At 42.4% G+C, this 24,252-nt stretch overlaps 1 protein-coding gene and 3 long non-coding RNA genes across 4 annotated transcripts in view; 1 reads left to right on the top strand and 3 right to left on the bottom strand.

The window, feature by feature from the left end:
- Positions 1-4,205: 4,205 nt before the first annotated feature.
- LOC147840521 (uncharacterized) overlaps positions 4,206-24,252 on the bottom strand; it is a 93,824-nt gene continuing 73,777 nt past the window's right edge. Inside the window, exon 2 of the mRNA XM_087283736.1 lies at positions 4,206-4,974. Within this exon, the coding sequence (XP_087139862.1) occupies positions 4,701-4,974 (274 nt within the window). The 3' untranslated portion in view covers positions 4,206-4,700. The remainder of the gene's footprint in view (positions 4,975-24,252) is intronic.
- Positions 14,689-23,433, bottom strand: LOC147840525 (uncharacterized). Its single transcript, XR_015509090.1, has 2 exons — positions 22,388-23,433; positions 14,689-16,428 (listed from the first exon to the last, which is right to left on the bottom strand). It is a non-coding gene; the product is annotated as an uncharacterized LOC147840525 (long non-coding RNA).
- Positions 15,079-24,252, top strand: part of LOC147833604 (uncharacterized) — a 77,658-nt gene continuing 68,484 nt past the window's right edge. Inside the window, exons 1-2 of the long non-coding RNA XR_015509089.1 lie at positions 15,079-15,598; positions 15,692-16,368. This is a non-coding gene — a long non-coding RNA (uncharacterized LOC147833604). The remainder of the gene's footprint in view (positions 15,599-15,691; positions 16,369-24,252) is intronic.
- On the bottom strand, positions 19,400-21,627 carry LOC147840526 (uncharacterized). The gene is made up of 4 exons (XR_015509085.1): positions 21,555-21,627; positions 21,089-21,166; positions 20,608-20,668; positions 19,400-19,999 (listed from the first exon to the last, which is right to left on the bottom strand). It is a non-coding gene; the product is annotated as an uncharacterized LOC147840526 (long non-coding RNA).

The raw sequence follows: 24,252 nt of genomic DNA, 5'->3' as shown, positions 1-24,252 counted from the left end.
TTTTCTTTTCAGAATTGCCCCTCAGGGGGGCAGACCACACTTCTGTACCCATGTGACTCGCCTGAGTCTACATTTCCTGTTTTCTGGCAAAGTAAACTCAGTTTAAAGTTTGCGTCTCGCGTATCCTCTGATCTGCATCGCAAGCTCCACCTATCAAGAAAAGACTTCTTAAAGGGCCATGAAACCCCCTCGTTTCAGCAGGGTGTTTTCACACCTCTACTTTGGAAAAAGTCAGAAAAGTGGGCGTGTCCAGCTCTGTTTAGGGGGGAGTGTCGGAGGAAGTAAAGAGGCTTGGTGTGGGAGTGTCTATTTGGGCGCGCTGGATTTCAGAGTCAAAACACACAACCACAGCGGACAATGTGACAGTGTTTACATGGACATCTGTAGTCGAATTATTTGCCAAATTATTAAATGGTGGACTTTAACTGCAGTTTGGCTCTTTCATTCAGGGAATTCATTCATATCCCTTCCGACAAACGTGATATTTGATTCGAGGAACTGCTCTAAGCGTTTATTTTTCATGCAATGTTTGATACCGCACGGCAAATGAGAGAAAAAAAAACTCAGCATTTCCCGGAAACTTAGATGCACACGGCAGGTAGCGTCAGAAAACCGCGTGTGTTATTCCGGTCACAAAATCCAACACGAGGTTATAGTTTGGTTGTAACTGCTAGTGCTAACTTGTTTACACTCGGTGCAATAGTTTGTTTGATACGAATAAAATACGAACTGAATAAACAAAGAGCACTGGTCGCTCACTTACCAAATATGTAGAGACAGGACAATCCACAGCAACTAGAGCCGCGTCTTTATTTAGAGGAGACTAATCCGGATCTCAGCGTTTGCAGATGAGAACAGCTCTCAGGTAAACAATAATTCTCCTTAGACACGCAAGTTATTGTTGTCGCGCGTCGCGTACACTGCTAATCCACACGTGACGCCAGCTGCGCTCTCACAGAGAGAAAATGAAAACAAAACTTAACTGCAGCAACACTTCACGCTTGTTTTGCCAATACAACGTGGCGTCTCTGCCGTCTACACTGTGACAGTAATGAATATTAATGAAGTTGCACAATAGAGCGCGCTGATTGGTATATATATGCGAGGCAGTGGCGCAGTAGGTATTCTTGTTTCTTGTTTTGGTGGCGGAATCCGGACACTAGCCCTGTTTTGTCCTGTTTCTGTCATCAGCCGCGTTTCCACTATCGCGCCTAAAGCGAGCAAGCCAGGCCGAGCCAAGGCCAGTCGCGTTTCCACTGTCACTTCCGGGGCCTAATTGGGCCAAATTGGGGCTTTCTTGGGGCCAGCGGCCGGACTTTTTCGGCCCGCCGAATACCTTGGGCCATAGAGGGCGGAGTGAAAGGAGAGGCGGGGACAGTTTTCCGATCGCACACGAAACTCATAAACAAATAAAAAAATAAGGGAAAGAAAACATCTGGAACAATTTATAGGCTGGGGTCTTTTTGCGTATGATCGCCCTTATGCTTCTCTTTTGAATGTAAGGCTGTTGCATAAAATAATAAAGTAGTTTTAATTTATAAGTGACTTTTCTTTGCTGCATCCTCCTTGATGTTACAATAACGCATAATAATCTTCACTTCATATTAAAGACACAGCAGACAGTAAAGGTTTTCGAGAGTTTTTGTCAAGTTTAAAAGGTGTGTTTGTGCACGTTTATGCCTGTGTGTGTGTGTGAGACCGAGGAAAAGAGCGCTCCCTTCATAGCTCTGTTGATTCCGCGAGTGGCTTTTTTCTTTTATTTTAATTGTTTTTATTTATTTTGGAGATAATACACAACATGAATACAACAGAAATACATTAATCTTTACAAATTTCGTTCCCACTTTTGTAGGCTTTAAACAATAGTGTCATATCTAGATAAAATAGCCTAACCTATATTGAAACAATTTAAAGAATTACAAATATCAGATATATTAAAATCACATTAAATAAATTGACCAATATAAAACTAACAAAAGCTAGCTATAACAATTAAGTACTATATCAAACTGTTTTAAAGCCATATTAAACTTTCATTTTTCAAAAGCCTCTCTGAAAAAAAAGATTTTAGATATTTTCTAAAAACAATAAACACCGGAGAATGTTTTAAATATTATTTATAAAGTATTTGGATACGATGATATTAATCAAATCATGCAAATAGAGCATTTTCGGGATTGAGTGAAAGCAGAAACAAAGGCGACCTTTTTTTCTGTCTGCAGCTGAGCAGCACTTTACAGTCTCACCAGAGAAAACAGCAAGTTCAAAATGTGTTCTGTGTCCTCAAACATGTGTTTATGTTTTTAAATGACGTGGTAAAATTAAAAAAGGAAACTTTAAATACACAAAGAGCTTTATTAGTGCATAGCTGCTGAGCGCAACGCAATATAGGCTATATTTTATTACGAGCTGCTCTTATGGGCTGAAACACTTAACACTTTCCTTTACTTAAGATATAAGCAACATCTTTAAATAAAGAGAATCACCTATTAAGTGTCATAAAGCCTAAAGGGAAAAGTTCATGTTTCAGTTCTCTCCGGAGCATTTGGGATGAATGTTGGACAGCGTCTGTCTAACTGAGGATGTTATAAACTACATTTTGTATCGAGTTATTAACGGAGAATTTATATGTGGTTTTATATTATGGATGTGTGCGCTCCCTGCGCTAGTTAGTGGCAAGACCACTGGATTTCGATGCCAACAGTCGGTCGGCGAGTAAATGAATATGATGAATGAGAACCCACAGGTATGTGCGTATAGATTTACAATGTACTGCTGTACAGTAACGTGTCATTTGTTTGTTTTGGTTGTCCTAATTTTAATAGTTTCGTGATGATGTGGTGTGCTTTATATGCCTGATTCCCACTAAAGTGGGCGGATTGAGTGACGTTCGATTCGGGGGATATTCTGGGGGCAGGGTTTGCGTGACGCGCTGCTAGCTACTAGCCTGATAGTGGAAACGCGACATGATTTCGGCATCACTGCTCAACCGCCCGGGCGATGGGCCCAGCCTGGCCTGATAAAACCCCTGGCTTGCACTGGCCCGATAGTGGTAATGCGGCTATTGTGTGTGTCTTTGTGTGAGCGTGCGCCGTCGTGGGTGTGCGCAGAGGGTGGGGTTAATCGTCTATAACCCCTCATGTCTGTTGTCCTGTGCCAGTTCGTCATTGTATGTCATTGTATTTTACCTTGTCGTGTGTTTGTTCTAGTCGTGATCCCAGCCAGCCTGTCCAGTCTAGTTTGGTTTGTTTATTTTGTTTTGCTAATGTTTTCCCCCTCAGGGTAGTTTGTTTTGCTGTTTTTTGCCTTTTAATTTGTTTTGTTGTGAATAAATAAATAATACTTTACCCTGTACTTGGGTCCTCGCCCCTTTTTCCCCTCACCGTACCCTGAGATTGTGTGTCAGTCTTGGTTTATTATATTATTCAATATTAATATATTATGAATTAATTATTATATTTTATTAATGTTTTTTTGTATAAATCAATAGATAGTTCCTATGCAATGTTTTTATGGGTTGCTGAGAATACATTTTAGGTGTTCAATATGTTGCGTGTCAGTTTCGAAAATAAAAGTAGGTGCTGGAAAAAGTGCTTAAAAATCCTTGATTTTCATTATGCTGTGCCTGTGTAAACCCTGTATGAAATCATTGTCACATTTTCAATCGAGAGGGGATGGTAAATTAAATGATGGTCAATTGATGGTCAGCTTTCTTGGTTGTCAGGTTCATGTGATGCATTTTGCTGAACTGAATTCAAATGTAATAAATACACAAACACCACATTTTGAAATGTAACTACAATGTCAATTTAGTTTATTTGTGTGTGCTGTGCTCATAGACTTTAGAAAACGGCGCTCATTTGAATGATTTCTCCACTCAAAGCTGCGCAAGCCTCAAAAAATTGAGGTCCTTTCATATTTTTCATTTGGTGGCCCACAATTGTCAAAAACACTCTGTTTAAACAGACATACACATAATTAATAATAACATCTAATGATGTCGATCTTGGTGGGGGTTTTTTCAAACACAACTCATTTCGTATTAAATGAGCATAAAAAGTTAGGAAAGCAGTCGAATCCTTTAATTACATTGTTAGATTTGTGCATTTTTAAAGTGACACCTGTTATTTTATGTAATCAAACGAAAAAATCTAAATAAATAAGAGATTCATTCGTTGCTCTTTAATCAGAATGTGTAGGTTATATACTGTCAGGGTCGGGTGAGGGGAAAAGGATGAGGGAGCGAGGACTCAAGTGCAAACAATAATTGGGTTTTATTAATAATAAAGTAAAAACAAAAAGGCAAAACAAACTACCCCAAGGGGGGAAAAAACATAACTAGAAGACAAACTTGGCTGGGCTGGCAAGACACGACTGGAACAGGAACACAGAGGGAGTATCGACGACGAACTGGCAAAGGACTGAAAACATGAGGGGGATTATAAAGCAAAAAAGTAAATTGACACACAGGTGAACACAATTAACTAATGGGTTAACAAGGAGGGTGGGACTAGACAATAGACGGGAGAGCGCAAGACACAGAGAGACAATACAAGCCATGCGCTCACATAACACAACACTGAAGCACACGACAAAAACACGTGACCACAATGTAAACACCGAGCCACAAAAGACACAAGACACGAGCACACGATGAATGAAAACACTCACCGTGCGCTCACACATGCAGCATGCATGCTTCATCCCAGCGCCGACCAAAACCGAAACCAACAAGACTGAGACGCTGGGAATGAAACACCACGCTGCTGACAGACGAAAACACAAACACGAGTACAAGAGCGCACGCGTCTAAAGGACGCAGAGCGCGCGCGGCCGCGTAAAGCAGGAACGCGCACACTCTGCGTACACCCACGACGGCGCGCGCGCACACAGAGACAGAAACAGGACCAGACACAGGTAGTGTCCGAGATCTGCCACCAAAACAAGAATTTACAAGACCAGAGTGGCAGAACCCTGACAATATACAGTGAAGAAACGGCTAATGAGATTTGATAACTTGATTCTATTTCATTATAACAGCTATTCATTTTAATAAGCTAAACTGTTTGCTAATGTATTTACTGCTAATGTATATATTTGTTTTTTTTTTTTGTAAATAATATTAATAAAACATATTACTGACCATTTAACAGTTTATTTACAATGAAACAGCTGCAAATTAACCTATTTATTAATTTTGGGATTTTTTAAAAGGAGGGGGGTGGAAATCCCTTTTTATGGTGGGCATATCCTTTATTTTTAGGGTTGGGTATCTTTTTTTTTTTTCTTTTTTACCGGTACCGGTGCTAAATCTATACTTTTAAAACGATACCGGTGCCAAAACAGTGCCTGAACCGTTACTTTTTAGCCACAAAATGATGGTGGATGACTCTTTAAAAATATTTTATTTGACAAAATATTTTTAAAAATCATTTTAATAGAACATTCATATTGTATTACATTAATACATTTCCTTTGATCATTTGTTGGTTAGCATGAATTTAAGATTTGCATTATGAAATTACATTAGCTTACTATTAACCTGTGGGGGGTGGGCAGGGGCCACATACTTTTAGAAGCACATTTTAACATATACATCACAAAATACTTAAAACATTATTCGAAGTGATTTGTTTTAATGTATCACTCTGCAGTCTTCATAAACAAGATAATTAAATAACTTAAACTCAAAATAATCTTCCTTGTTTATTTATTTGACAAGTAATTTTATACTGGTGTAGGAGAACACATTTCACATTAACATTCAATTACATCAAGGCACATTGTTGTACCTGTAAACTTTAACAGGCCTACAGTTGAAGTCAATTTATTTTGCCCTCCCATTCATTTAAAATAATGTTTCTGGAAACTTTTACAGTGTTTCCTAAAAAAATAATTATTCTGGAGTCATAATAAGTTATATTTCTTTTTGTTTATTTCGTGAATAAAAGCCGTTTTTAATAAAAAAATAAATAACAATAAAGTCAGTATTATTAGACTCCTTAAGTATTTACAGTATATTTTGTATTTACAAAACAAATCAGTTACAAAATAATTTGACTACTTATTTTAACTTTTGTAGTTAACTGATTAAGTCCAAGTTACACTATAATCCGAATAAAAGACTATAAAATATTTAAAGGGACTTTGTCTGAATACAACTGTCTTGCATAATAACTAGTAAAATGTTCTGCACTGACTGTCAGCATGGGAAAGATAAAACAGTAGATATTAGAAATGAGTTAAACTAATATGTTTAAAAATCTGTTGTAAATACATTATGTGTTGAAGACGGAAATCAAAAATGAATGACGGCAAAACTAAACGAGTTGAATATGACTTACATGAGCATGACTGAAAACGTTGGAGGTTACAGAAGTAACCCTTCGTTCCCCGAGGAGGGGAACGGAAGTGCCATGAATGGGAGGATTCGGATCAGAAGCCGCTTATCTGGAGAGTATTGAACGGGCCAATGAATGAAATTAATTGGCAGCGTAAGCTTGCGCAGGTGTGCGACATCTGCAATTATCTCAGCATATAAGCACACCTGAAGCCAGCAGACGCCATCCTTTTAAGCTGAAGAGACTTTCAAACAGCTAAGGGACAGTCATTATGGCGACGGTATATGGCACTTCCGTTCCCCTCCTCGGGGAACGAAGGGTTACTTCTGTAACCTCGAACGTTCCCCTTCGGTTGGGGAACTTCAGTGCCATGAATGGGAGAATATGGAAAGCGCCATAATGACTGCACCTTACCAACACCCCCGATGAGGAGATAGTCAAGCAAGCGTGACGCACCCACATCATGGGGGGCGCGGTCCTCCAACGTGTCCCTGGCCCTAATTTATCCTACTTCAACAGAAGTTTTACGGATTTAGATATATTTTTTGGGAAGTCGTGAGCATCTAGATAATTCTAGGAAATACGACAGTACGTTGGGAAGCGTGCAATCCCGATAGGGAGGACGCTGCGGAGGCCATCCGTTACCCAAGGGGGGGATAGATGGCAGAATTTACCTATGGACTAGCCCTAAAAAGGGGGAGTACGCATAGCAAAAGAGTGGTTAGCGGAGAGGGAAGACACGGGTCCGCCCAGGGGGGGGACTTAACCGTGGCGGAATAAGCATATGGGATCGCCTAGTGGGGATCACGCATAGCAGGCACCTATACCCAAAACGCGGGCTGACCAGCGGGCAGACCTACAACGTAGTGGGCCAGCAAGTGACTCCTCCGCTGAGTCAGTGCTGGGGGCCACGGAGGAATCTGCAGGGCTCACCTGACGGGGAACTTTACTGACAGATAAAAAAGGCGCACGTACCTCCGTGTTAGGGAGAATGGCGCCGCAAGCGTGTTTCAACACCCTACCGAGTTGTCTCCTCAATCACCAAAGGGTTACCTAATACCCTTGAGGAAACCGGCTCCACTCGCAGATTGTAAAACCTTGCAAATGTGTTGGGTGTCGCCCAGCCCGCAGCTCTACAGATGTCTGTTAGAGAGGCGCCGCGTGCACGCGCCCAAGAGGATGCAACGCTCCGAGTGGAGTGTGCACGAACTCCCGGGGGACACGGCTGACCTCGACTCGAATAAGCGAGTGAAATGGCATCCACAATCCAGTGGGATAATCTTTGTTTTGATACGGCACTTCCCTGCTGCCGACCGCCATAACAGACAAAGAGCTGCTCAGATGATCTAAAATTCTGAGTACGGTCCACATAAATGCGCAGAGCGCGAACTGGACAAATTAAAGAAAGGGCTGGGTCTGCCTCCTCCGTGGGCAGCGCTTGCAGGTTCACTACCTGATCTCTAAAGGGGGTGGTAGGAACCTTGGGCACATAACCGGGGCGGGGTCTCAGGATGACGTGAGAGTAATCCGGCCCGAATTCCAGGCACGAGTCACTGACCGAAAATGCCTCCAGGTCCCCGACCCTCTTGATGGAGGCCAACGCAACCAGCAGAGCTGTCTTCAGGGACAGAAATCTTAGAGATACTGATTCGAGTGGCTCAAAGGGATCGGATCGCAGACTCGTGAGAACGAGGGCGAGATCCCAAGAGGGCATGAGAGGGGGGCGAGATGGATTAATTCGCCTAGCACCCCTAAGGAACTGGATGACCAGGTTATGCTTTCCCACGGTGCCGCCAGCTACCGCGCTATGATAAGCGGAGATGGCGGCCACGTAAACCTTGAGAGTGGAGGGCGACAGCCTGCTGTCCAACTTCTCTTGAAGGAAAGAGAGCACAACACTAATCTGGCAATTTCGGGGGTCTTCTCTGCGAGAGACGCACCATTCAGTGAATAGACTCCACTTCAGGGCGTAGGCGCGCCTCGTGGAGGGGGCTCTAGCCTGAGTGATGGTATTAACCACCGCAGTCGGTAGGTTACCTAAGTCTTCCTCGCGTCTAGGGACCACACGTGGAGGTTCCAAAGATCGGGGCGAGGGTGCCAGATGGTGCCCTGTCCCTGAGAGAGTAGGTCCTCTCTCAAAGGGATCCGCCAGGGGAGGGCCGTCGCGAGGAGTGAGAGCTCTGATATCCAGGTCCGGTTGGGCCAAAGGGGCGCAACTAGCAGAACCTGTTCCTCGTCCTCCCTGACCTTGCACAGAAACTGCGCGAGCAGGCTCACTGGGGGAAACGCATACTTGCGCATGCCCCGAGGCCAGCTGTGGGCCAGTGCATCCGTGCCGAGAGAGCCCTCGGTCAGGGAAAAAAACAACTGGCAGTGAGCGTTCTCGGGGGAAGCAAACAGATCGATCTGGGCCTCCCCGAATCGCGCCCATATCAGCTGAACAGACTTGGGGTGGAGTCTCCATTCTCCAGGGCGTAACAGCTGTCGTGAGAGCGCATCGGCTGCACGATTGAGCGTGCCTGGGACGTGAATGGCGCGCAGCGATTTCAGCCGCGGGTGACTCCAGAGGAGCAGACGGCGGGCGAGCTGAGACATGCGGCGAGAGCGCATACCCCCCATGCGGTTGATATACGCCGCCGCCGCCGTACTGTCCGTCCTGACCAGCACGTGTTGCCGCTCCAGCACCGGTAAAAAGCGGTGGAGAGCGAGGAACACTGCCAACAGCTCTAGGCGATTGATATGCCAATGCAGCTGGGCACCCTTCCAGAGGCCCGCAGCCGCATGCCCGCGACACACGGCCCCCCAACCCGTGTTGGAAGCGTCTGTTGAAACAACAACATGGCTGGACGCCTGTCCTAGAGGCACACCGGCCTGTAGGAACGAGGGGTCGTTCCAAGGGCTGAGGGCGCGGCGACACAGCGCAGTAACCGAGACCCGGTGTGTGCCCGCGTGCCATGCGCGTCTGGGGACCCGATCGTGAAGCCAGTGCTGAAGTGGTCTCATATGGAGCAACCCGAGCGGCGTGACGGCGGCTGCGGATGCCATATGCCCCAGGAGCCTCTGAAAGAACTTCAGTGGGACCACTAGTTTGCTGTCGAGCTCCCTCAGACAGTTCAGCAACAGGCGAGCGCGTTCCTCGGAGAGGTGCGCTACCATGGTGATCGAGTCCAGCTCCATCCCGAGAAAAGAAATCCTCTGCACGGGGGCGAGTTTGCTCTTTTCTCGGTTGACCTGAAGCCCCAGTAGGCGGAGATGCCGAAGCACCTTGTCCCTGTGCATAATCAATTGCTCCCGCGAGTGGGCTAAAATCAGCCAGTCGTCGAGATAATTGAGTATGCGAATGCCCGCGAGCCGAAGGGGCGCTAGGGCACCCTCCGCGAGTTTGGTGAAGACCCGCGGAGACAGAGAGAGCCCGAAGGGGAGGACCTTGTACTGCCACGCTCGACCCTCGAACGCAAACCGCAGAAATTGGCGGTGGCGTGGAAGAATGGAGACATGGAAATACGCGTCCTTCAGGTCTATGGCTGCAAACCAATCCCGAGGACGAACGCATTGGAGAATGCGCCTCTGCGTGAGCATTCTGAACGGCAGCTTGTGCAGACAGCGGTTCAAAACGCGCAGATCTAGGATTGGCCGTGACCCACCGCTCTTTTTGGGTACGATGAAGTATGGGCTGTAAAACCCACTCTCCATCTCGGCTAGAGGAACCGGCTCGATTGCACCCTTCGCCAGGAGGGCAGCAATCTCCTCTCGCAAGACAGGGGCGGACAGGGGGTTGACCCTGGAGAAATACACGCCCGTAAACTTGGGGGGCCGTTTCGCGAACTGAATCGCGTAACCGAGTCTGATTGTGCGTATGAGCCACCGCGAGGGGCTGGCCCGCGCTAACCAGGCAGGCAGAGCCCTCGCTAATGGAGTCATCGCTACAATCGCTGACGTACCAGCGGTGGGGCAGCGCGGAGTGGGTGTGCTGATCCGGGAAGCACGAGGGTCCCGCGGAAGAGCTGGAGGAGAGCGATTCGCTCTGGCTCCGCACCCTGACTCCAGAGAGGGGGCTGGAGGGCTGAGGAAAGGGAGACCGTCCCCCCAGCGCTCGCGAGCCACTGGCGAAGCACGTAGAGTCTGCGAGCCGGAAGGCAGCGCGTCCCGGACTGGCAGAACTCGTGCAGTCACATCCGGGGAAGGGAAAAAGTGCTCTTTTACTGATGTTTTGGTGGCACTGAAAAGTACCGTTGTTATCGGGGCCCCGCCCTCCAGCGGGGAAAGAGCAAGTTTCCTCTTCTCCGGATGGCCTGTCTCAGGGACGCTTCGCGGTCCGTTTACCGGACTTAACGGCGCCCTGGGCAGGAGGGGCTGCCTGCTTTCGAGGTGAACGCCGCGCCCGCTTGGCCGGAGGCGCAGGCGGGGGCGGGGCAGCACTCGTTGGCGGGCGCCCTCGGCGAGGAACAGCGGAGGTGGATGGCTCGGCGGGCGGAGCGGGCTTACGGCCACGCCGATAGATGACATTGCCCATCGCATCCGACTGCTCTTTCACCGCCTTGAATTCCTGGGTGAATTCACCGACGGTGTCGCCGAACAGGCCAGCCTGGGATATGGGCGAGTCAAGAAAGCGAACTTTGTCAACGTCGCGCATATCGGCCAGGTTTAGCCAGAGGTGGCGTTCCTGAACCACAAGTGTGGACATCGTCCTCCCCAGCACACACGCGGCGGACTTAGTAGTCCGAAGAGCATAGTCGGTCGCGGTGCGCAGCTCATGTAATAAGCTTGGGTTGGACCCGCCCTCGTGCAGCTCGGCCAGCGCCTGCGCTTGGTAGCGCTGGTAGGTGGCCATCGCGTGCAAAGCAGAAGCAGCCTGGCCCGCAGCCTTATAAGCTCTGGCTCCGAGGGAGGCAGACAACCTACAGGCTTTGGACGGGAGGCGGGGCAAACCCCGCCACGTAGAGGCGCCGCGCGGACAAAGATTGACCGCGATAGCGCGCTCCACTGACGGGATCGCCTCATACCCCCTGGCAGCTCCGCCGTCAAGGGCGGTGAGGGCGGAGGCACTCGCAGCACGGGCAGAGAAAGGTGCCCTCCAGGACTGCGTGAGCCTACTGTGCACTTCCGGGAAGAAGGGGACGAGAGGCTTCGAAGGCTTCGCCTTCTGGTCCTCTACGTAGCACCCATCTAGTCGGTCCGGCCGCGGAGCTGGGGGATAAACCATCTCCAACCCCACGGCCGAAGCAGCCCGGGAAAGCACGGCTAACATGTCCGCTTCAGGATCCGATTTGACAGCGCTCACCTGCCCGGAGGGGGCGAGCGGGTCCGGATCTTCGTCGGACAGTGAAAGCCCACCCTCCGATGCCGCGGAGGACATCTGATCTCCGGTGTCAGCGAGTGTGAGAGCTACCATCTGGTTAGACGGATCACTCTCACCACCCGAAGCTTGGATGGAGCGCCGTGAGGAGCGAGAGGTCCGCGAGCCCGTGGGCGGCGGATTAGCTCCCGCTGAAACCCTCAGATCTGCCCGAGCGCCCGCTGCTTTTTTAGAGCAGGAGGCAACTGGGGTGGCTCGCTCTCTTGCGAAAGTTAGCCGCGATCTTAGCTGTGCAACGGTCATGGCATCGCAATGACGACATGAACCGCCCGCGAGCACCGCATTAACATGCTGGACCCCCAAACATGCAATGCAGTGATCGTGTCCATCATCCGGAGACAGGAAACCCCCGCATCCAGAAACGCACAGTCGGAGCGCCATCCTGAAAAGGACGTGCTGCACGACTGTGTTGCTCTTTTAGGAAAGTTGCAACTATACGCACCGCTCTGGAGGACCGGACCCAAAGAACCGCAGGCAAGGGAGTAACCCAGCTCGACCGTCTGCCACCGCGAAGACCCACTCTGGACCGGGAGACACACTCGTTCGCTCTGAAGTGCTGATCAGCAAGAGGAACCCTCATCGACTCACTCAGAAAGGATCTGAAGCGAAAAGGATGGCGTCTGCTGGCTTCAGGTGTGCTTATATGCTGAGATAATTGCAGATGTCGCACACCTGCGCAAGCTTACGCTGCCAATTAATTTCATTCATTGGCCCGTTCAATACTCTCCAGATAAGCGGCTTCTGATCCGAATCCTCCCATTCATGGCACTGAAGTTCCCCAACCGAAGGGGAACTACATTTCATCAATGTCTTACATCTGTTTTTTAGTAGCTTGCCGACTGTTTGTAAATTGTTTGTAAAAATGGTCTCTGCATAGCCCAGGACTTCCTATATTAAGTGTTAAAATCGCTATTGAAAACAGAAGTCTAATATCATCAACGGTGGACATTTTGATAGTGTTTAACAACATGAACATGACCAAAGTTTAATCTTTTTATTACCTGTGTCAAATTGGGCGTCAACTTCTGACGAATGCGGGGAACTGATCCGCACAGCACCTTCACAGAGATAGCAAGTGCCGTGAACAGAGAGGGAGCGAGCTAAAGCACGCAAGAGAGGTTCTGCCTTTGAGCTCCAAAATGTGTCATTAAGTTTGACATGTTTCCCCCTTACACGCAAGTTATGTAAAGACAGTTGCTATGTAAGAATCCTTGCTTGTAAAATATGCTTTAGAATGCTGGAAAACCAGGCTGAATGTGCTGTACTGCGCGCGTTGCGTGTGTCTGTTCCCTAGCGAGAACAACAATCTCCTTATATCGCCTAAATGTTTAGTGATGCTGTGACACAACGCCTATGTGTGCCTTTTTTCATGCACCCCTTACGTCCATGCCGGAGCATTGAAATTAGGCACCGAAATACATACGGTGATATAATACCAGTACATACCAGTTACCAAGGTACCGGTGCTATAATGGCACCGGGTTTCAGTACCCAACCCTACTTATTTTCACATACCAATGTTGACAGGTATGCAGTGCATACAATTCAATATTAATTATGTTCCAGAGAATTATAAAATACATAGCAAGCATGATTTGACAAAACACAGCTTCCAAAATCTTTTCCAGTTCAATGCTGGATTCAGTTAAAATTTTCTTAAAGGAGCAGTTCCAACAATTATAAGCAGTGGACTGTGAGCCACAGCCTGTAAGAGTTTTTATTTGTTAAAATTGATTGTGACATGCACAGTGTCTAGCGTTAACTGTATGCTGTAGCAAAGATGTAAACAACGGGAAATGCTGTTTGGCACCACTAACGATTTAGCTACAAAATTCATATTTATCAGTCAAACCGCTGTAAACACACACACACACACACACACACACACACACACACACACACTCTCTCTCTCTCTCTATAGGCAGCTTTTCTTGTGTTCTACAACTCAGATAATGAACTCACAAAAGATATTTGAACGATTTATATTATTTACACATGCATATTCTGAATATATGTGAAAGACGTTGTGTAACATGTTGAGTTAAAAAAATACAGGACAGCTCGCCTAACTCGTGTAGCAGCAGAAAAATATATCAGGGCTCACACAGGTTGCATCCCACATCTTGAGCTTTATTCTTCTTTCAACAGTGTCACTGTGTATTACAGAAAATAACTTTAGTAAATAGAAATTAGTTATTAAAACTATTCTGCTTTGAAATGTGATAAATAAAGATCTACTCTCTGTTAAACAAAAATTGGGGAAAATAAAGAGGGGGTTAATAATTCTGGGGGTTTAATTATGACTTTAACTGTACAAAGATTTCAAAGCCAGTCTGATTGGGATGAAATATTGGTGTCTGTTTTACAGAGTGAGCAATATGTCCCCGGTTGGGGTGTTTTCTGATGTTGATATGCTGATCACAATCTACAGTTTATTAATTAATCCATAATAATATTTAAGTTTTTTTTGTTACTTTTAACACATTTTCTGGTTATGTAACATTGTGATATTTCTTGTTTTAAATAGTTGCAGTATTGAAAGTGTTACTGCATCTCATCTGATTCACCCTTAGGAGAGGCCCTTGAATTGTTAAAGATGAGGGGAGGTTGGAGAGGGCTTCTGACGCTCATTAAGATTACCTCCATCATAATGGACTGATTTCACGTGGCTGCCATTTTAAACAGCGAAATCATGGCTGCGGTGGGAAAAACCCAGAAGTATTGCCTTAGTTACACAGGAATGTTGTGTACCTAGCTGTATATCTTATCAGATAAGAGAAATCGACACACATTTACACTTGCATCGCCTTCCAAGTGACTCAAAGGTCCGTTCTGAATAAATAGTGCAAATAAAAAGTTATATTGAACCTCATTTTCAGCTAAGTTATGGGAAATGGCACTAGTTAGCTAACGTTTTCTTTCCCCAAACTCACATTTTTGATGCCATTCATCAAACTCAAGTTACTGAACTGATTCTATCACTATATTCAATTCAATTAAATTCAGCTTTATTTGTATAGCGCTTTTACAATGTAGATTGTGTCAAAGCAGCTTCACATAAATGGTCATAGTAACTGGAACAGTGTGGTTCAGGTTTTAGTGTTTAAGTTCAGTTCAGTTCAGTTTAGCTCAGTTCAGTGTGATTTAATCATTACTGAGAGTTCAAACACTGAAGAGCTAATTCATCGATGCGTAGCTCTACCAATCCTGAACCATGCGAGCCAGTGGCGACAGCGGAGAGGGAAAAAAAACTTTACCTGATAAGAGTGAAGAAAAAAAAACTTGAGAGAACCAGACTCAGTTGGGCACGACCATTTTAATTTCTCCGCTGGCCAAAAGTCTTGTGCAGAGCTTCAGTCGCCGTGGTGGAGGCTGGAAAATGGCCTCAGCGAAGACTCGTCTGTCCCTGGAGCATCGCTGGAATCAGACTCATGTTCTCCACTCCCCACGACCATCAGCGCAGCAGCAGCTCAGGATATGGCCTGGTCCCGGATATGGAATCCTTGGGATCATCTCGTCGCTGATCTTGGATCCAATCAGTGACTCCGCATAATCTGAGGACCTCGGGATGAGTATCCCCAGGTGAAAATAGAATAAAGAGAATAATTAGCGTAGCTGCTGTTCATAGTGTATATAAACAAGATTCAGAAGCCTGTGTGGAACCCGCTAGGTGATGCATTGAGTGTATGCTTTACTAAACAGATAGGTCTTTAATCTAGTTTTGAACTGGGAGAGTGTGTCTGAGCCTCGGACGTTATCAGGAAGGCTATTCCAGAGTGTAGGAGCCATGAAAGAGAAGGCTCGACCTCCTTTACTTGATTTTGCTATTCTAGGTACTACCAGAAGCCCTGAGTTTTGAGATCTTAAAGAGCGAGTTGGATTGTAGCGAGACAGAAGGTTGGTTAGATAAACAGGAGCTAGATTATTTAGAGCTTTATAGGTGAGAAGTAATATTTTAAATTTAATACGAAACTTATAAGGTAGCCAGTGTAAGGAGGATAAAATTGGGGTGATATGATCATATTTTCTTGACCTGGTCAGAACTCTGGCTGCTGCATTTTGTACTAATTGAAGTTTGTTAATAGAGGATGCTGGGCAGCCAGCAAATAGAGCATTACAGTAATCCAGCCTCGAAGTTATAAAAGCATGGACTAGCTTTTGTGCATCTGAGATAGATAGCATATTTCGTACTTTAGCGATATTTCTCAGATGAAAGAAGGCAGTTTTTGTGACATGGGATATATGGTTTTCAAAAGTTAGATTGCTGTCCAATATGACACCCAGATCTTTTATAGTAGAGCTAAAGCTAACTTTGTATCCCTCTAATTGTAGATTGAGTTGCAAGATCTGCTGTGTGCAAGATTTAGGCCCAATAAGTAATAATTCTGTTTTGTCGGAGTTTAAGAGAAGAAAATTGTTGGTCATCTAGTCTTTAATGTCTTTGATACACTCAGTTAGTTTAGACAGTTCAGACGTCTCGTCAGGTTTAGTTGAAATATATAATTGAATATCATCTGCATAGCAGTAAAAGCTGATCCCATGTCTTCTAATAATGTCTCCCAGAGGTAGCATGTAAATTGTAAACAGTAAAGGGCCTAAAACTGATCCTTAAGGCACCCCATATTTTACTGGGCTGACTTGTGAAGGCTGTCCATTAATATTCACAAACTGGTAACTGTCAGTTAAGTATGACTTAAACCATTGTAGAGCCTATCCCTGGACACCTGTAGACTTTAAGCCAGTGGTTCTCAAACTGTGGTACGCGTACCACTAGTGGTACGCGGGCTTCCTCCTAGTGGTACGCGGAGGAATCGCTGAATAATGAAAGAAACAATTAACACTTTAATCCTTTAATGCGTAATATAACATTGATGTGATCAGCATTGGCTGTTTTGTGAAGCGTACGATCACAACGCTGTGCTTAGAGTGTTTATTTTAGTGCACTGTGTCATAAGCTGCTGAAAATCAGTTTCCGAAGTTTAAGAATTGATTCTGAAGCTTGATTTGACTGACATGAAAAGTGGCCAATCACAGTCGACCTTGTCTAGTTGCGTGAAACGTAAGGGCGGGACAAAGGCTTTCTGTGTTGCAGAGACAGAAAAAACTACTTAAAAACAAATGTTTTGTTGGAATAATGCTTCTCGGATGTTTTCACTATAGAGATGTCTAGCAGAGTAATTAAACCGCGGACATATTTCCTGCCTATTTGATGATCTTCATACACGTTTCGCTCGACAGCCAGTCGACTCGCCTCTGACCTGTCACTCCTCTAAATACAGTCTGAATGGCGGCGCGGGAATGAAGGTATTGCGCAATTACTCATCTCTGCAAATGCGGCGAGTGCTTTATTTTAACATGAGAGCGCATTCATGTACGCAAATCGCTAAAACAGATATGTGAGCTCTTAAATAGGCTTTTTTGAAATGAACTACAAGACCTCTCATGATCGCGTGTGTGCTCAGATTGAATACAATCGCGATCTCTCCACAATTAAAGTAGACATTATTTATCTTTGCTCCTTAACTAAATTTAGTCAAAAGTATTCAAAGTTATCAAATATTTAGAATTAGATTGATTCATGATCGATGACAATACTAATGGTCTTCTTATTTGGCTGTGTTGTGAAGTGAAACTTACTTTTAGCAAAGGTGGAACATTTATTTCTTTACGACAAAATAATTATGCTGGAAATGTTTCTGGATGAGGTATTTGTGTTATTTATACATTTAGCTGTATTCTGATCTGTCCTAAAGCATTACAGGTCAAAGCAATCCATTGTTAGCCTACTTATTGTTTATTTATCACAATTTACAATAGCTAGCTCTTAAAGCACTGCTTTGATAAATGTAGTGTTGTCATATTTCAAATACCTCAAGTAAAATAAAGTCATTTGTTTTATTTTTTTTACTGACAGTGTACTTGTATTTTTTACGTTTCTATTTAAGATTAAGATCAAGTGTAAAATAAAATCTACATGTGATGTACAGCTATTTAAGAAACAAATTTGCCATATTGTAAAGAAAATAGTGTAAAATATGTAAATAAAAGGCTAAATTTAAATCTTTTTACCATATACCTTAATTTAACCTTTCAAAGCTTAAATATATATATTTTGAAAAATGGGCAAAAAGTGTCTCTATGGCCTTAAAGATTATGTGGTAGTTTTACCAGTGCTATTGAAAAAGATTAATTGTCATGAAAGGAAAAATTGACTATACTTTCTTTGTTAGTGCAAATTATACATGTAGCTTTGGGATGTAAGCAATCAAACCATTAAATTAGGTTTACACTTAAAAAAAGTGATTTCATAATGAAAATCAGATTTTTTTTCAAAAATAATCAACTAGTACTTTTTAAAAGAGTAATTTGTACTTTTACCTAATATTAGTATTATTTACTTAAATTTTTGTTATTTTAGCAGTGTATTTTTACTTGAGTACAAAAAAGATTTCACAAGCACTTTTAATTTCACAAGCACAGTTAATATTCAGACTATTTCAAATGTTTAAAGTGACTGACAATAATACATATTCTTACTAATAGGAAGTAATCTGCATCGTTTTAAAACTGTACACACCTGTAGCTGCTTAATTAGGCTTACGACGCTATTTTTTAATACTGGTTAAAAAATAGCGTCGTAACCCACCAAGCAAAGTTACGTCCAAAAGACGTCTTTTCTACGTCTCTGTCAGACGTTGAAATTACGTCCTCTGAAGAGCCAGAATGAAAGTTTTTATGACGTCTTTTATTGACGTCTTTTCAACGTCTTTTTTCGACGACTTTTCGACGTCTTTTCGGCGTCTTTTTGACGTCCTTTTACAGTATTTTTGACGTCTTTTTTGTCTATTTACTTTTATTTATTTGTATTATCCCAGCTAACATAAGACCAGCGGGCCACTGGCGGCCCGCCGGCGGCAAAGTCGGCGGTCATCTGGCGGGCGCCGCCCGCGGTCCACCGTCAATTTGCTCATCGTTATTCCAGCGGCCCACCATCGGCTCCCGCCGCTTTTCCGACGGTGGTCCGCCATCGGAACGCTGGTTTTAAATAAGTGTCTGCTGGCGGCCCGCGGTCAGTCCACATGTCATTTTTAAATATTATATTAGCCTTTACAATTGTATTCAATATAAATATGTCCAATAATGAAATCAAGTACAAAATACTTAATCATTATAACATTTATTTATAATACTGCATAACGAACATACATTAAACACTTAATGAAATGTTTCAAAAACACATACGTTAACAAATATAACAAAATAAATATAAAATACATATAAAATACATACAAATATAATATAACAACATACATACAACAGTTACATTTTACAGTAGTTTTATAAGTAATGTTAATGGTTTAAATATGAACTAATATGAACAATACCTGTACAGCATAATTTATGTACAGCATTTACTAATGCATTAATAAAATCAGTCATGCTTGTTAACATTAGTTAATACATTGCGAGTTAACATGAATAAACAATTAACAACTTTTTACCATTTACCAACATTAGCAAAGATGAATAAATACTGTAATAAATGTATTGTTTATTATGTTAGTAAATACATTAACGAATACATACAACCTTATTGTAAAGTGGTAGCCATTCAACAATGAGTTTTCTATAATAAAGACAAACTTTGAGACTTCTCGTTATAAAAATAAACTATTAAAAAAAATTGTATTGTTTATATTTTAACATTATTATAATTATTTATTATAATATTATATTAAATTATAACATTCTTATGACATTTAACGTTATTATAAATAACATAAGAATAAATTACATTGCGAATAAATATTAACATATTACAATAAATCTAAACGTGCATTATTATTACAAAATCAAACTGTAAAACATCTGGAGGTTATTAATAACTACACTGGGGCAGCACAGTGGCTCAGACTGTCACCTCAGAGCAAAAAGGTTGCTGTAATGAGTCCCGGCTGGGTCCGCTGGCATTTCTGTGTGGAGTTTGCATGTTCTCCCTGTTTTGGTGTGGGTTTCCACCACAGTCCAAACACTTGTGCTATAGGTGAATTTGAACATAGTGTAGAAGTGTCTGTGAATACGAGAGTGTATGGGTGTTTCACAGTGCTGGGTTGCAGCTGGAAGGCTATGTAAAACATATGCCAAAGTAATATCCAGTTCCTTACGCTGTGGCGACCCCTGATATTAAGCTGAAGGAAAATGCAGGTTCTTTTGTCTGCCCCCTCATGATTAGCAGATCCTAATAAAAATGTCTTTGAGGCTCCCTTCCGCTGTCTCTCTTGTAGCAGGCTTCTTTCTTATCCTGAAATAACAGAATCATCAGTCATTATTTTTGTCCATCATCAGTAACTAGGTCATTATGGACATTAATGTTTGTATTTTTTATTGTCTTTTTATTGGACATCAAGACTGCATTGATTTGATCGATAACATTAATTTACAGTTTAAAAGTAACACTGAAATATTTTTACAGTTTAAAATAATGATTTTTAATTTCAATACATTGTAAATGGTCTATTTGAGTATTAATAGACTGTCTGCTTAATATCTGTTGATTCTGCTCCTTCAACAGACATTAACTGACCCTAACCCTTAATTTACCAAGTACATGTCAACTTACACCAACCCTAACCGCAACCCAAACAGTCTACTTATAATCTAATGAGAATTAGATGGCATGTAGATGCAATGCAGCTTAAATTCAACTAACAGACCATCAAAATAAATGTGACCATATATTTTATTAATGTGAGGTCAAAGCTGATTTGTTAGCATCATTACTTTAGTGTCAGATGGTCCTTCAGAAATCATTCTAATAGGCTAATTTGTTTGATGCAGTTGATATTAATATTAACATTAATAAAAGTAATCATTGGGAACACTTTTAAGTGACACTATAATATTACTTACCTTGAATGAAGTCTGGCAAGGAAAAACAAAGTGGTAGAGTGAGTAGAGGACGATCCAAAATCTAGAAAGAAGTAATAAAAAATATATATATTACTAACACATTTTAAGAAATGGATACTTGTATTAAACAAGGGTGCATAAAACAGATCAGAAGAGAGTTAAGATTTCTGATTCAAATACTTTTCAATTTAAACTTTCTATTCAACAATGAATCCTGAAATACCAAAACATGATAAAAATAAGAAATCTTGCTTGATCAGCAGCAAATTATGAATACAATATTACATTTTGGACTGGAGCACTGACGCTGTAAATTCAGCTTTGAGAAAAGCAATGTAAAAAATTGTTTAAAACCACTCGCTTATGTTTGGATGTCAAAACTAAAATAACTGCAATCAAGACATGTATCAGATGCATGATAATGTAGGGATTTCTTATAAAAATGCACATGAATCTATTTAACAGTTAATTATAGTCTTACCTGTGTTTCCTCCAGCTCTGTGATTAGCTCCCTTCATCTTGGCTCTTTTCTTCTGTTGTAGGGGTAATTTTGTCAATCCTGAAACCACAGAGCACTTTTTAAAATTAATATTAGTTTACATTACTGTGAAATATCAAAGTAACACATATGTACTAACTTTAACATTTTAATTCACTCTTGTCGACAGTACAGTGCTTATTTTAGGCTTAATAAAGTAGACTACCTCCAATAAAACATTGTCAAACCTCTCATCTACACATAAAATGTAATTAAAAGCCAACACTTTTATAAACAATAGCTAGCCTAATGCTAACGTTACCTCTGCTAAAACTCTAACGGACTTTTTCCAAAGACACAACAGTCTCTATAAAAAACATGTTCAACAGAAATATGTCAATTACCAGTAAAAAAAAGTGTCAGAAACAGTTATATGTAACATTTGCGTGATTTTAGCGACTAAACTTACCTGAAATTAGTGAAAACTGCCGCATGAGAGAAGTGCTGTTGACGGTCAGGTGTCGTGTCGTTGCTCCGTTTCCATGACAACGCTCTCTGCTGCAGTGCTTGAATGGGGCTCGGACACTTTAATGGACACTTTAAAGTCACGCAGCATTTACATAAACATTTAAACAATTCATAAACATATTAAATAATGACATTTAATATTAAATCTTGATTTTTAAACTTAATTTTGTTTTGTTTTAATAATAGCCTGTTATATTTAAAACCTCTTGTAGTTTTATTTACTAAACTTTGCTTTTATTAATAACTATATTTTTATTTAGTGCCTCATTTGTTTAAAATGTAAAAAGTGTTAAACAAAAGTACTTATATCAGGTACAGAACAGCCAACAACATTAAAAACATCACCGGGTGGGCCATCGGTTAGCCACTGGTGTCCAGACGGCGGTCCACCCACGGTAATCCGCTGGTGGCATGCCACCCAAAAAAACGCCGGTGGGCCGACATAACTTTTAGAATGGGCGGCTAATATATATATATATATTAGATTTTTTTTTTCCTCAACAAAATTTATTCTGCGCTAGACCTTGTGCTATACGTCCAAAATAGGTCAGATTTGAACGTTAAATTCACGTCCAAAAGTGGTCATAGTCCGACGTCAATATGTCAACCAGATTTGCACGTCGAACTGACGTGCAGATATGGTCACGGACGGACCGACGCAAAATATACGTGATCTGCACGTCCGCACAACGTCTAGTGTTTGGTGGGAAGGTGGTACTTGGAGAGGCGATTTTTTTCTAAGGTGGTACTTGGTGAAAAAAGTTTGAGAACCACTGCTTTAAGCAATTTATGAGGATATTGTGGTCAATGGTGTCAAATGCCACACTAAGATCGAGTAAAACTAATAGCGAGACGCACCCTCGGTCAGCAGCTAAGAGTAAATCATTGGTTATTTTCACTAAGGCGGTTTCTGTACTGTGATGAGCCCTGAAACCTGACTGAAACACTTCAAAAATATTGTTCGTCTGCAGAAAAGAGCATAATTGAGTAGAAACAAATTTTTCTAGTATTTTAGACAATATATTAGACTTGTCACGATACTAAATTTAGGTACTGAAATAAAAAAAGTCAATTTCCCGTTAACATTTAAGGCACTGTTTATGGCATTTTTAAACAGTGCTGATTTGCCATTGTGTTCATGTGCTCAACAGAAATGACTGTGATTGGCAGTCACAGTGAAGATCATCAGTTCACCACTAGTGATGGGAAGTTTGGATAATTTTACAGACTCGTATCTTTGAGTCTCATTCATCGAGAAGAACGAATCTTTTTTCGAGTCATTTTGTTCATTTGGTTTAATTTGCCAAATTGTTATTAAAATGTTACAAATTGCTTCCAAACACATCAAAAAAAAAAAAAGCCAAGACCTTTAAGTGTTTTGGTATCTTAACTACATATTTATAGGCTGTATTACCAAAAAAAGATTATGTTTTTAGGGTAATGGTGTCACTAAATATGATGCCAGACATTCAAAGCTTAATTTTAATATCTCAATAATAGCTTTGAATGTAAATATGTTGTGACAATAGGGCGTTTTATATGAGAACGGTCAGAATGAGCAGTATGGTAATTCTAATAGTTACAGAATTCTAGTTCCACTGTTAATATAGCCTACTCTCGTGTCTGTGTTAACACAGAATGAAGCGAGTGCGTTGATGCCCATTCGGACCAATCACAGATGTTTCTGCTGAGTTCCTGAACACACAGGCATTCAGCTCATGCTGATATGCTCTCTCATTGGCTGCAGCTCGTCACTACATCTGACCACACGTGGGGTTGAGTCGGCCGACTGCTCTGGAATATTTAGCATGCTAAATGTTGGATTTCCGTCTGCGAGGTGTCGGGGACGCGTCAGCGAGCCTCGTTGATGCGTTGTTCAGTAGTTCACACATAAAGAGCGGCGAGCGGCGAGCACCCGCAGATTTCTTCCCGATCACAGCCCGATCTGTTGGCGAGCTCGTTAACTTCCAAATCGGGCTCAAACCAGGCTTAAAATCCTCTAGTGCAGTGGTTCTCAAACTTTTTTCACCAAGTACCACCTTAGAAAAAAATCGCCTCTCCAAGTACCACCTTCCCACCAAACACTAGACGTTGTGCGGACGTGCAGATCACGTATATTTTGCGTCGGTCCGTCCGTGACCATATCTGCACGTCAGTTCGACGTGCAAATCTGGTTGACATATTGACGTCGGACTATGACCACTTTTGGACGTGAATTTAACGTTCAAATCTGACCTATTTTGGACGTATAGCACAAGGTCTAGCGCAGAATAAATTTTGTTGAGGAAAAAAAAAATCTAATATATATATATATATTAGCCGCCCATTCTAAAAGTTATGTCGGCCCACCGGCGTTTTTTTGGGTGGCATGCCACCAGCGGATTACCGTGGGTGGACCGCCGTCTGGACACCAGTGGCTAACCGATGGCCCACCCGGTGATGTTTTTAATGTTGTTGGCTGTTCTGTACCTGATATAAGTACTTTTGTTTAACACTTTTTACATTTTAAACAAATGAGGCACTAAATAAAAATATAGTTATTAATAAAAGCAAAGTTTAGTAAATAAAACTACAAGAGGTTTTAAATATAACAGGCTATTATTAAAACAAAACAAAATTAAGTTTAAAAATCAAGATTT

This window comes from Danio rerio, chromosome 15 (genome assembly GCF_052040795.2).
Source record: "Danio rerio strain M-AB ecotype USA chromosome 15, GRCz13ab, whole genome shotgun sequence".
NCBI classification, from domain to species: Eukaryota; Metazoa; Chordata; class Actinopteri; order Cypriniformes; family Danionidae; genus Danio; species Danio rerio.
Note: the sequence above shows the minus strand (reverse complement) of the source record. Positions and strands in the feature narration are given on the sequence as shown.